Below are 13,883 nucleotides of genomic sequence, written 5' to 3'. Positions count from 1 at the left end.
AGTCAGTTCACTGATGTGCCCAAATTAAGAGCTCAACCTCTTTAGACAGATTAGGGCTGATTCAGAGGGGCAAAACGGAGACCTCCAGCCTTGTCCTCTCACAGACAGACTGCAACAACCTCTGCCCAGCACCTTTTACCATGGGAAGATAATCGGGGGATGCTTTCCTTGATAAATAGGTATCATAGTGGGCTTTAGCAGCAGTCACTGGAACTGCATGACTGAGGAGGAGGACAGACCTGAAGTCCTAACATAGCCTCAGAGAGCTCAGACTCCATTTCAAAGACACTGCAGATTATGGATGAAACCTAAACTTCTACCTAAGGCACACAAGTGAAATACTTAAAACTGAGCAGTATGAATTTATACCAGTGCAGACAACTTTAACATCACAGAGGCTTGTGAAACACCCACTCCATTTGTTGGATCTCTTTTTAATATCTTTCCATGGCTCTGAACTGAAATTACTATCAATGAAGTAAAATCAGAAAAGCAGCTGAGAAAGTTTTTCTCTATCCTAGTGGAAAACAAAGAAAATTAAACCATTTTAATGAAGTTGGGAAAGGTAGGGTGTTTGGCTAGTTGCAACAAGACAAACACAATTAGCTTTTATTTTACCCCCGCTGAAATTGGATTTTAAGATGTCACAGACATTAAAGAATCTGGCAACAGGTAATTTTAGTAATGCTAATGCAAGACTAAGTCCATGCAGAAATATTTATTTGCTTCTTCTTTCTCCTTTCCTTCCTTACTCAAAGTAGCTATGCTCTATTTTCAGCTTAGCCTGAATTTTTGCTCTGAATTAAAAAGCCAGGTGAAGATTTAAGCAGATTAACATTGAAAGGCTGTTTAAAAACCCCATCAAAACCAGCTCAACCTGTACATGCAGGATAACTCTTTAACTTCATTCTTTTCAAGTGAAGAAATTGTTCTCTAGGGATTTTGAAACCATGACATTAGAGGAGGCATGCAAATATGGTTTCTAAAAATGAAAGCTATTAAAGTGGCTGAGGCCATTCTCAATGCCCAGGTGAGGTATCTGCAGGTTTTTGTGCTGCTCCCTGTCAGCGTGAGACATTGGTATTATTTAAATCATTTAGGCTGACATTTACTTCTTTACTTTCTTTGCCACAAGTTCTGAAGTCAGTGGAAAGCCTGCAGGATTACTGGGAAATAATGACAGTCACTGGGCTGGCACTGCCAGGAATGAAGTAAGACTCTCCTTTCCTTTCAACTCTTTGCAAACAGTAATGACAAGTGAAGGCCAGGGCTTTGAATAACGCAAGGGCCACTCTGGAGCCTCACAGTGCTAGTCCCCCTATCAGTGATAGGAGGCAGAAAAGCTCAAAGTTTGTGCCACCAAGACCAGCAAAAGCCAGAATAGGCCTGGTGTGAAATGGGGATGTTGTGCAACCTCTCTCTCTGTGCTTCTGCTTCCCTGTCTCTTCCTGACTCCTGCTGAACCTCTCTATCACCAAAATACCCCTCAGTAGCAACTTAAAAATATGCCTCTAGACTGTAAAAAGGTGCCTCTAGAACGTACTAGAGCTCTGTGTGCCTTGATCTAACTTGAAAAATTCGAGTTTTTTTCTGTTTTCCCACCATCCACTGCTTATTTTCTCTCTCCAGACTGTGTATTTATGGTGAGTTGCACTTTCCCTTAGCAGGGCTGATTAGTTTTCCATTTCCTTTGTTTGTAAAGGCTGTGGAAAGAAAAGATTGTAAATTAAACAGTGACGGGGCATGAGCACAGATACTGGAAGGTGAACATCTGTACTCATGCTAAACTCTTGGAGTGGTCCTTGGCACACTTCTGGCCAGGCCACTTAACACCCTTCTGACCCATTTGAGAGCACGTTTCAGGAGTCAGCATGGGCTAGGAGCAATTCCCCGTGGGCAGTGTGGAAGCAGCCAACATGTTATGGATGCTAAGAGGGCTTAAGAGCCTGAAGTATTTTCCAGGACAGCTGGCCTCACAGAGAGGAGTCCTGGGCATGGTTATTCTCCAGTTTATATGTAGCCAGAGAATATTTTTTTTCCCAGTGGGAAAAATATTATTGTAAAACCACCAAAACTGATAGTGAAACCCAAGGGCAGGTTTAGTATCAGACACTATTTTTAACTCCTTGTTTTTAAACCAATTAAACTTCACAGAGGAGAAACCTTTTGGGAGGTGGAAGGCAGCCCAGTCTAATGGAGTGGCTTAAATTCAGGTCTCACCAGATGACAAGGCATTCATGTGCAAGCTGGTACTCCGTGTCTATCAAAACTGAAACTTCCTACAAAGGAGTCACTGACAGAGATTTGGAACTTGTTCCCTGCTTTGGTTGACAGTTGAAATTTGAGATGCTGCAGATGGCTTCTTTTTTACACTGTTGTCTCTTGGAGACTATATTTGTAGAAGATACAGGTCCTCTGTCTAATTTTTTTTTCCTTTGCTGTAAAATCTGTATCTACAGATCTACATTGTTATTATTTTTTGCATTTTTTTAAAACAAAAGAAAGATAAATTAGTCACATGTAAAATATAGCTATAGTTTATAGGTTTCAGCAAAATCAGAGCTGTGCAAATTATGGCTACTGAAAAGAAGACAGATTCAAGATCCACATCAGGTCAGAAAGAGACAGCAAAATATTTACCTCTACCCAAAACTTAGAGTTTGCTTTTGGGACATTCATCTTTTTGTCTGATCTCATACTTGTTAGAAATACAAGTTAATTTTGAAGTAAAAAGTAATTTTAAAGTGAAAAGTTGAAACCTATTTTGTAGAAAGCTGAGGGTTTCTTCATTTCATAATTGTATTTGCTATTTGCCCCATGGTTCATTCCTAGGTTAAAGCAGGGCCCACAGAATGACTTTAGTTTCCATGCTGTACATCCCTCAGTGATATAAAATTTTTAGGCATTTTCTTTGTTCATAATAAGGATACAAAGAAGGCAAGATCTATTATGATTTTCAACCTGCTCCTGTGTTCTGCTGCTTTCAGCAGTTTTCTACCATCTTGGCAGGAGACAGTGCATTGTTACAGGAGCAGTGGTCTTTAGAAACTACTTACTAGAGATACTAGAGTGTTGTTTCTATGTCCATAGTGTTTTTCACCTTGTGGGTCATCAGCTTGGTTCTATGCTGCCAACAGAAAGAATTGACCAGTGCTTACCTAACAGCAGAGATTTCCTAACTGCAGGAGTGAAAAATCTTTGGTAGGCCAGCTAATCTGCATCACCTCTCTTACCATTTTCCAGGCACGTTCTGGCTGTCAAGTGATAAAACAAATGTCTAGGAGGTTTGGACTGGAACTAATGGTGACACCACTAGTGTTGTCTTCACATGAAGTTCACGGTTTGATTTGAAGCGAGTTAACTCAAAAGAGAAGAAAGCTGTAAAACAATAAGTGAGGAATCATAACAGGGCACAGTGCTCAGCCCAACATTCTGAGAGTGGCTGGGTCTCAAGACAGGCTTCATCAGCTGGGTGCAAGGCCCCAGAAAGCAGCATCATTACTTTCCTCCAAAGACTAATTTTCCTTCAAATCAGAGCTATTCCTGGGCATGGAACACCCCAGTGGGCTGGGAAGAGGGATGATTCCACGTCTCCCTGCTCAGCTGAAATGGGCTAGAAAGGCTGCACTGAAGGAAGCTGGCACTGCTGCCACCCTCCTTGCTCCTGGCTAGTCCCTTTCAGCCACATGGCCACTCCAGAGAATAAATGTCACAGCCCTCACCAGACCTCGTGGCATGTTTGTCTAGTGGTGTCAGCTACTTGAACGGTCTCTTCTGTGACTCCTGTTTGTACTTTCTGGCAGCTGGGAAGCACAGTAATCAAAACATGGATAGGGTGATATATAAAAGTTTATTTTTTTGACTCAGTGATGATCTAATAGCTTATCATTCCTCATGTCTCATGCATCCAAGATGTTTTTCCAGATGAAGCCTGGGAAACATGAATCTTTGTGAAACAAGTCTATGTTACTCCTTAGCTGGTCAGCATGCATTACTCATGTAAAAGTATTCCAGATGAAACCACAAGTTTTCCTGAAAATGACAAAATTAATGGAATTATACCAGCATAAACTCTGTTCTTTGTAAATCTGTGCCATAATTTAGCTAGAGAAGAGTTTATCTTGGAATTAAGAAAATGGAGTTAAAGTGGTGTAAATCTGCCTTAGTGATGACTGTTTCCTCTTTTAATTTTGTGAAATCCTCTTCTACTTTCATGCAGATTAGACTTATTTAGAAAGACACCTGGACATATGGACTTTTCAGAAATCTATTTTCTTCCTGAGGGTACATTTATGCTTATGCCTCTCTCTTTTTTTTTTTTTTTTTTTTTTGTCCCCCAAACAAAGAAACTATTGTTAATATAGTCCCTGGTGAACGTAGTCCTGTGTGCCACTGTTACAAGAATCAATTTGAATCAATTTTAAAAGCAAAAAATAAGTCTTTGATAAAGCAAAAAGGCCTTGCTGATTCTCATGGTGCACCTCAGCAAGTATGTCTGCTGTAATGCTACTTTTCTACACTACTTGCAAATAGCAAACCTCACTATGGCAGCAGGATGTTGTCAACAGGATGAAACAAATATTTATTCTTCAGTGCATGAGGCTCGGCACTGGGGTGCTGCTCCTCCTAACACCTGTGTGACAAACACTTCTCCAGTGCAGTGAGCAGAGCAGGCCAAAGGATGAAGGCAGCAGTGGTTTACATAGCTAGACTAGCCACAGGTCCTCTCCTAGTCTGTACAGGAATTACAGCCATGTGGTTTGGTTATTCAAGCTGTTCACTGAGTAGAGAATTGTCTTGATTCAAAGAGTATCCATAGCTCTGTGCCAAGAGTCCGACAAGAAGGGCAAGCAGCAAACATGTGCTTTCAGAAAAGCACATTAGCAAAGTATAACTCTGTCAAAAGGAACAAAGACCTTTTCTTGTTTGCTCAAATCATGATGCATATGAGGACAAGAGACTGGGGTTAGACAGCACAGTGGATTAGTACTTTAGGCTTGAAAATTTAGAAATTCAGGAAACTCCAGGATTAGTAAGGTCAGATGTTTTTTTCTGTTTTTCATTGTATTAGTCATTAGGTTTATTTCCTCTGACCATCAGGACTGGAACAAACACAGGAGTCATCTGCAAAAGCAAAACCAAAAATGAGATCTGCATTCCCTTGGTCTAGTTCATTCACAGTCCAGAGTCTGACACAATCCAGAGTCAGATACAGAGCCTGTCACATCCAGAGTCTGCTTCACACAGCATTGGAGTCCAACCACACAGCATTGCTCTTTTAGCGCAGCCACAGCTCCTACCTGGTCCTATCACAACCTCTTGGGAATGTGATTCCTTTTAATTTCCTCAAGTCAGACAAAATAATAATAATGAACACCTGCAAAGTCCAGGAAAATCACCTGGAATAACCAATATGAAAACTAGTAATTTTAATCAGCCTCTGAGGTGGTATGAACAGTTGTATCTACACGACTGTCCTATGGAAGTCATACCACTGAAGCAATGTAAACTTAGTTGTGGCTATCCAGATCCCACGGGGCTAAAACCATTCATTCCCATCTGGGGTGGTACTTGCTGAGGACTTATAAGCCAACAAGGTCAATTTGATGCCCCCATCCTCCTCTCCTTCTGACATTTGATAAAGTCCCCTTCCCTTCCCTTCCCTTCCCTTCCCTTCCCTTCCCTTCCCTTCCCTTCCCTTCCCTTCCCTTCCCTTCCCTTCCCTTCCCTTCCCTTCCCTTCCCTTCCCTTCCCTTCCCTTCCCTTCCCTTCCCTTCCCTTCCCTTCCCTTCCCTTCCCTTCCCTTCCCTTCCCTTCCCTTCCCTTCCCTTCCCTTCCCTTCCCTTCCCTTCCCTTCCCTTCCCTTCCCTTCCCTTCCCTTCCCTTCCCTTCCCTTCCCTTCCCTTCCCTTCCCTTCCCTTCCCTTCCCTTCCCTTCCCTTCCCTTCCCTTCCCTTCCCTTCCCTTCCCTTCCCTTCCCTTCCCTTCCCTTCCCTTCCCTTCCCTTCCCTTCCCTTCCCTTCCCTTCCCTTCCCTTCCCTTCCCTTCCCTTCCCTTCCCTTCCCTTCCCTTCCCTTCCCTTCCCTTCCCTTCCCTTCCCTTCCCTTCCCTTCCCTTCCCTTCCCTTCCCTTCCCTTCCCTTCCCTTTCACATCACTTTGCTCCACTCCAAATTCCTGCACAGCAGAGCCCCTGAAAGATACAGTTCCCAAAGCCACAGCAGTGAAACAAATTCCAGTTTTGGTTCACTAACCCAATTGCACTGTCCCTACAATAATACTTTGTTAGGCTGTCAGAAACCCACCACTTTCATGTCAGATTCTAATCAGTTAGATCTGCAACTGAGATCCAGACTACAAATTTATTGCCAATGGCAACAACCATATCATGGCTTTAAATCAACTTTTGTGTGTGTTTGTGTATTATAACATTATTACTATTATTTTAAGGGAAAGTACTATGGAGCCAAAATCATCATGTCCAATTAGCAAGAGGGGCTACACATGAAGTTCAAAGAACCCTTTTGTGTTATCTGATTCTAACAGCACTAGTAACAGAGCCTAATCTAACCTGCCATTTCAAGAGCTTTAGGGAGAACAAATTGCCATCAGTGGGGGAAAGACTTGGAATAGCATGCAGCCTGTCCTCTCCTGACATCCTACTCAGCAAATTCCTCACAGATTTCCTCCTGATGTCAGTAAAACTAACATAAAGGTTATTTCATAAAATCTTGTGTGGATTCTTACTTTTGAATACTGAAGGATCCATGCCCAGAACAACAATACAGGCTCAAGTAAATAATCATAGCATTTATCCTTTGTGCATAAAGCTTAACAAATGACTGAACCAGAGGAGGGGCTGAAGAGTTCTCATGCCAAGTACCAGTTCTGCGAGCAAATATTGAAATGAGTAGCCAATAAATGTCAAAATCAAGGTGACTGATCACACAAATTCTTCTTGTTTGACTGGAAACTGTTAGGAAAGGTTTCCAGTTTAATATGCAATATGAGAAGGAGTAGGGAAAAAAAAGAAGAGTTAAATGCTAAAGTTGTTATGAATCATATCAGCTATTTCTTCAGGGAACACAATCCCTTCAGCAGATCAGGAATGCTGTAAGATATGGAGATGTGATCAGGACTGACAGCAGGAGGTCATTTGTTACCAGTGTTAGACTGGCAGCATCCCCAGAATCAGTTTTGGAACCCTGGTGAAACAACAGATAAGCAAATTTTTGGGATTTGGATATTTGCATACTGAAATAATGTCATGCAAATACTCAGAAACTTTTCTTTATCACAATGCCATCAGAAATGCAGACGGATATGCAAAATGATAATAGTGAACACTCCAGCACACAGTATTTCAGCCAACATCACTGGTATGTTCTGGCTACTTCACGCTGCTCTAATTAAAACTCAGTCATCCTTACAGCTGCTTTATGTTCCTAGAGCACTGCACAACAGCTGGATCATGCCGTTGATTTTGGCCCTTAAACTCCTTGGAAATTACTGTGTGAATATCAAAACCTTGGCCCTCTCTGTCACCATTTAAGCTTCTGTCACCTGCATCCCTGGCTTCAGTACATGAACCTTTGCATTTGGGTAACTTGTTGAAAAAGTATCAACATGACAAGGGGAGACAGAGGAAGTGTCAGCGTTACTCTGATTTTGGCAGGCTCTCACACAAAGAAAGGCTGCTAGGGGTAGTGTTCCTGAGTGTGGCAGACTGCCTGCCACACTCACTGTCAGGTAAGGCTTGCTGCAAAATAAATCTACAAGTTTAAAAGAAATTTTGAAAGAGGCCAAGTTCAGTCTCCTTTAACAGTAATCATATGTTAATTAGCCAGATGACTTGAAACACCGGGTCAATTGGTTAAACCTCTCTATTGCTGTTTTAATGAATTTTGAAAAAACATAGCTTTGCATTTGCCCTTTGTGGGCCTCTATTGATTTACATTGAGCATAAGCACACTTGAGATCTGCATTCCTAATTTCTCTGCTAACAGATTGATAAGCCTATAGTCAACTTCTCAGTCTTTACATGGCTTCATGAATTGTTATGTCAACTCCCACAAGGACAGATCAATCAAAGTGGCTGTCTTGAGTTACTATGTGACTGGGAGACGCACCACCTTTCATGAAGCCTAACATTCTCAGCTAAGTGCATCTGGTTGATTATGCAATGTCTCAGGTTGATGATGTGTCTCAACTAGTCATAAGTTAAATTTAGCATTGATTATAGACCTTTAGGTCTATAAGTTGAGTCACCTTACTAGAGAGAAATCCCTAACATGGCACATTACTAAGCAGAATATACAGTAATTCAAGAATCTGTTTTCCACTGAAAAACATATACAAGACAGTCTTCAAATATTTGCTTTTAAAACATGTAGGATGTCCTGGAGCCATGAAGCTATTCAGTGTAAGCCATAAAAAATAGGTTTGGTTTAGAGATGAAAGTGGCTGGAGGCTGTGACCCACAGGGACTCAGAAGGAAACACTTAGAAAACAGAGACAGATTGAATCCCGAGTGCTCTCTCCTGAGAGGAAGCGTGGTTGGAAAGTTTCAAACCCATTAAAGTTAAACAAATTGAAAAGCCCTATCTGAGAGGAAACATAGTACTGTGTTTATTTTTCCATTATAAATCTGAAACCTAAAAGATTTCCTGAGGTTCTCAGGTATTGTTCATGCTTATAATGGAGATCTGTTTTTAGAAATTGTAATTCATGTATTTAATCCAAACTGTTTGATGAAAAACACCCTGTATAAGCATTCAGAAAGCTAAAGGCCATTGTATACCTGTATCACATATTGTTTGGATAAGAGCAGACTTACAATGCAAGGAATCTCTTTGTGAAACTCCCTCACTCCAAAATACAAGGTCTAATTCTCTCCCTTTCTATGATGCTGGATGAATTCCACTGAATTAGTGAAGACATGAGTAACCAATCATAATAAAAAGACAATGTTCATGCTAAGTGTGAAACTACAAAAGTGCAAGGCTAATTGTGGCAAGGGATTTATATCACTGGCCTGAGTAAAGTATGTAGGCAAGTCATTGCAGACCCAGTGTAATTTAGCAAAGCTGATTAGTCAATGTATTTTAGGTTTTGCTCCATCACTAGTGAACTGCTGCTCTGAACTCCTTATCAGAAGAGTGTGTGATGTTACTGATGTTGAAAAGCATCTGTTTGACTAATGAACAAACTGCAGACTAACAGCAGAGATTAATCTAAATGACAGGAAATACTTGGAAGCAGTCGAATATTTTTCATTAGATTTATTGCTATAAAAATTTAGCAGTACAGTAGGTCAAGTGACAGAGCTGAGGAACGTTTGCTGTTGTAGTCTAAAACTCAGAGTAGGTGCTTAAGAAGACAGAAATGTGAGCATTGAAAAATCATGACCTGACATTTTGGAGAAACCCTGACTCTTCTGGAAAGAATATGTTGATCTTGCCCATTTACCCGTTAGTGATTTCATATCCTTTGTGCTCATTTTTCAAACTTCTTTTCAACTTTTTTTATTGAACTTATTGTCTAATACTTCTGTGCAGTATTTGCCACTTGATTTACTCTGCATTCTCCATTTTTCTTGGTTACCTGCAATAAAATCATTGCTTATTTCAGAGAAATGGCAGACTGACATTTGTCATGCATTGGCACTTCACTCTCATAGGGAATTTATACTCCAGCAATATGCTTTTCAAAAATTTAATTTAATTTTTGTTTCTCAAGTAAGACACATGTTAAACTAAGATTTATTTGACAACCTGCTTTGTTTTGTAGTGTTGAATTGTGAATTATCAAAATGTCAACTGAAGAAAAGGAAACACTGGAACATGTTATCCCACATCACTTTTAAGTTCCATACATTTAAACTCATATCAGCATTTGGCTTGCTGAAAAAGATGGCTGACCTTACTTCAGGACTTTTTTCCTGCCACACACGGAGTTTTTGAAATGGTTGAGCTTTCTACCACAGTCTGTTGAGCATGACAGTGTTCTTCAGTTTTTAGAAGACTGTTGTTCTTACCAAAGACAGTATTTCCACTGTGGCTTTCTTTTTTTGTAAGTAATTTTGTTTATAAATGCACCTTTATGTTTGTTTCTTTCTAGGCAGGGATGAGATCCCGAAACCAAGGTGGAGAAAGCTCGTCTAACGGGCACTTCTCCAGTTCCAAGCCTGTCATCAGCCATGCAGAGAATGAAAAACTTCAGGAGGATGCCAAGAAAAAGAACAAACCTCATCGGAAGGAAGATGAGGTCATGGTTTCAGCAACTGTCAAACGGCACTCAAAATCACCCGGTCCTAGTGAGCGAAAGAACAAGAAGTCCATAGAGCTTTCTAAAGAAGACTTGATCAAACTACTCAGTATAATGGAAGGAGAATTGCAGGTAAACCATATTCTAAACCATATTTTCTATGTACCTATCTATTTTTAGGTTGTCCAAAGAGTACAGGGCTCAACTAAAAGGAGCATGCATATTTAAGGCAAAGGACCACAAGGAGAGAGCAGGGTTTAACAGTCATAGTTTCAAGTGATGCTTTATTTACCACTGTAGCTACCAAAACAAAATAAATCATAAACACCTGTCAAAGAAACACCTGACAAACAAATGTGGATCTGCAGATGAGGCTGAAAACAACCACAGGGCAATAAGTGGTGGGTGGGAAGAAGGGGAAGACAAGTAAATATAGGGAATGCAATTACAATCATTATTGAAAATATTCAAGAGGCAAATATACAAGTCAGGCATATTGAAAATGGACTTAGGATGTCCCCTGGAACTTCCACATATTTAGTTGTTACTGAGAGCTCAGCCAAAGCTCTGCCTGTCATGTCTGATTTCTGGAAAATCTGGTGCTTTGCACATTCCTTCTCTTTCAAAGATCCATTAATTTTATTTCTTAGAGCAGTGCTTGCTTGCTTGAAAGCTTTCTCAGTTATCCTGGTTTGCATGTTAATTCAGCCCAGTAGTAAATCCTTGATGGCAGTCAACCTGATTTTGCACTTGTCCCCAAATGTCCATCCAGCTTTGAGATTCTTTTTAATGCTAATAAATCACTCAACTCTTTAAGCCTTCAAAGAATTTCAAAATAAGAAGTTGAAATATGGTATTTCAAAAAGTCAGTATGAAGACTTGTGGCTTTTCAAAACTTATCCCCTTTTGTAGTAGGACTGCTTGTCAAATTCATATATTCTTTTGGTTGTACTTTAGTGACCTTTTTCACTGAATCTACGGACAAGCAGAAAAAAGGCACCCACCCTGTGTGAAAACATTTTTTCTTAACCTCTTTATTCCAATTAACCGTTACTATTTAGCTTTTCATAGAGGGCTTTACTTTTCCCCTGAAACCCACATCATAACATTATTACTTTAATGTTGAACTTGTTACCATCTTATCTGATTACAAGAAGCAATTGTTCTGTTAATTTCTCTGGTACATGAGTCACCATTACTCTGAGATTCCATCTCAGTAAGCATCATTAAGTATCACTTTTTCTGCACATAATTCACCTCTGGCTTGTCAGAAACTACTCCCAAGTTACAAGAAGTATGCATTCAAAAAAAAAAATGTCAAAGACAGAAAATGGTCATTTTACAATGAAAAACTGCAGGGGAAAAAAAAGGAAGAAAACCTGTTGAGTGCAATTTTGCAGAGGAAAAAAGAAATTAACATTACAGAGAAGTAACCATTTTTATTTTGCTTCATTTCACTTTATTCAAAAACTTGTATATATAATTTCCTTGGAGATGGTGCTAGAGTGCAGCTTCTGCAGTGAATGGAGCCAAACCTCAGAAGAAATGTATCATGCTCATGTTGTTCAGAAAGATTTACCCTGAAATCACCTTTGTGGTCTGGAAAGGGGAGGTGAAGTAAGTCACTAATGTTTCCTGCATGGCAATAAATGTGGTCTTTATCGCTTCAGCAATTCTCCTGTTCTTCACCATAGTCTTACTTTGTGGAGTAGTTACACAACCTTTGAAGAACTGTCCATATTGTCATTATCCCTGTGGGGATGATGGGAATAGATCCTGGACAATACTTTTAGACATACAGACCCCAAAGAGATGTTACACTGCTGAAGCTTCCTAGCATGACAGGAGAGTATGGGTACAACCACACTGATAGCTGTAGAGAGCATCTGTTCTTCTGCTCCTTGCAGCCAGGCAGGGGATAGAGTCATTATTTTTAATCCACAGAAGCTTTTAATTTCATGTCAAACCCCCCATTTTAGTTATTTAGTTATTATATTTTCAGTATATTTTAGTACCTGTGTTGGCCCATTTCTGAAGGGGGCAAGCTACAGCACTTTGGCTTGAGATGAGAGCCTGGCTTTAACACTACAAATGAAGATGAGCCAAGGAAGACTCCAGCCAAAGTAAATACTCTGGTATTACCTCCTGGCTGTCACAGTGACCTAATGCACTGAGTAATTTCATGGCTTTTTATTTTCAGATCTGTTCAGACATCTCTGGTGGCTGGCTGGTATTTTGTTGGACTGACAAGTCACACTGTGGGTTTACTTTGAAGCCCTTTCAATACTGGCAAAGCAAACGTTATTTAGGCATATGTAAGAAGATTTTGTTTTGAGAATAACATCAGGCTGTACCTGTAGGGAGATGCGTTATTTTGTGAATAAAAAAATGGGATAAAATACCATGATTGTTTACTCAGCCATGAGCAAGGGGCACCTTATGCCCATACCACCAGGGTGACACTGCCTTGGAACCCTCAAACAGTGAGCTAAGCCATGGGGGGTAATCTGATTATGATAACTATGGTGTTAGCAAGGTAGACTGGTAATGTATTCATATGAATCATGTGCTTAGATCACTACTCACATCATCTGATAACATAGACCCACACCATATTAATCTTGGTATCAATATTGAGCACTTCATTACTTGATGCCCCAGCTCTTCATTCTGAAGCCAATCTGAGAGATGCCCTAGCAATGATGTTTATGTCCGCATTTTTACCTTGATTAGTTTTTAAAATTATAGTACCCTCAGGTAGCTTGCTTGTGCTTTAGCTTCTAGAAGCAAGCTGGACTCAGCTCTGCCTGTCTTCATGTTTCTGGCTGGACCCTGTGCATTTACTGAATAAAGAGAAGGAAAGCTTTTCATAAACATCTGAGGTCACCGTAGCCTATGCCTTATTCTGTAAGAAAACAAAAGGGAAGAAAAAGTTTACAGAAGCTGCAGTGATGAGAATGAGTCCCAATATACATGGAGGAGAGCTCTTAAGTACAGCCTCTCTGAAGGAGAGTGGGAAGCAAATGAACTGATGACAGGGATTTATTTTAATGGCCCTATAGCTCAGTTGAGTGTATTTTCTCTTGTGAAATCTAACTGCTCATATAAAAAAAGTAATGATTACATGGTCTTTAAACTCATATTGAACATATAGTGGCAAAAAAATCCATGAAGGATTGCTTCTTATACCTGGGGAAAAAAAAAAAAATCTCATTTTTAAATACTGTAAAGCTGATTGGAAAAGAAAACTTCAAACACCAGTAGAATAAATTAGAGCATGAAGGCATGGCATTAATTTGTCTGGTTGTTACAGTGATTTCAGTCAAACTCACAGGTGAATATTATTAATTACAGAGCAAGACAGGCAGTGTGGATTTTTACAATGATGATATAATACTATCTGTGTCACAGATTTTTGTGCAATGGCTTATGTATTTGTCCTGGCAGGAATATATTCCCTTTCTGTAGGGTTTCTGAGCAGCAGCCATTAATCTTCAGCAATACCAACACTGATTTTCAACATTTCCTGATTGGGGGCCCAAAAGGAAATGAGGAGCAGTATTCCTACATGTTTACGACTCACTCTTTTATTGCATGTTTGGGAAAAAAACCCACAATAA

At 40.1% G+C, this 13,883-nt stretch overlaps 1 protein-coding gene across 14 annotated transcripts in view; it reads left to right on the top strand.

Annotated features, from left to right (window-relative positions):
- The window catches only part of FILIP1 (filamin A interacting protein 1), a 136,968-nt gene that overhangs the window by 65,568 nt on the left and 57,517 nt on the right, over positions 1-13,883 (top strand). For all 14 annotated transcript variants that reach the window (XM_086876325.1, XM_086876322.1, XM_023922344.2 and 11 more), the window contains one exon: positions 10,117-10,395. In XM_086876325.1, coding sequence (XP_086732451.1) covers positions 10,123-10,395 — 273 coding nt within the window. In that variant the 5' untranslated portion in view covers positions 10,117-10,122. The remainder of the gene's footprint in view (positions 1-10,116; positions 10,396-13,883) is intronic.

Source organism: Cyanistes caeruleus, chromosome 2 (assembly GCF_971803275.1).
Source record: "Cyanistes caeruleus chromosome 2, bCyaCae1.hap1.1, whole genome shotgun sequence".
Lineage (NCBI taxonomy): Eukaryota > Metazoa > Chordata > Aves > Passeriformes > Paridae > Cyanistes > Cyanistes caeruleus.
The sequence above is the reverse complement of the archived record's forward strand: the minus strand, read 5'-3'. Positions and strand labels throughout refer to the sequence as shown.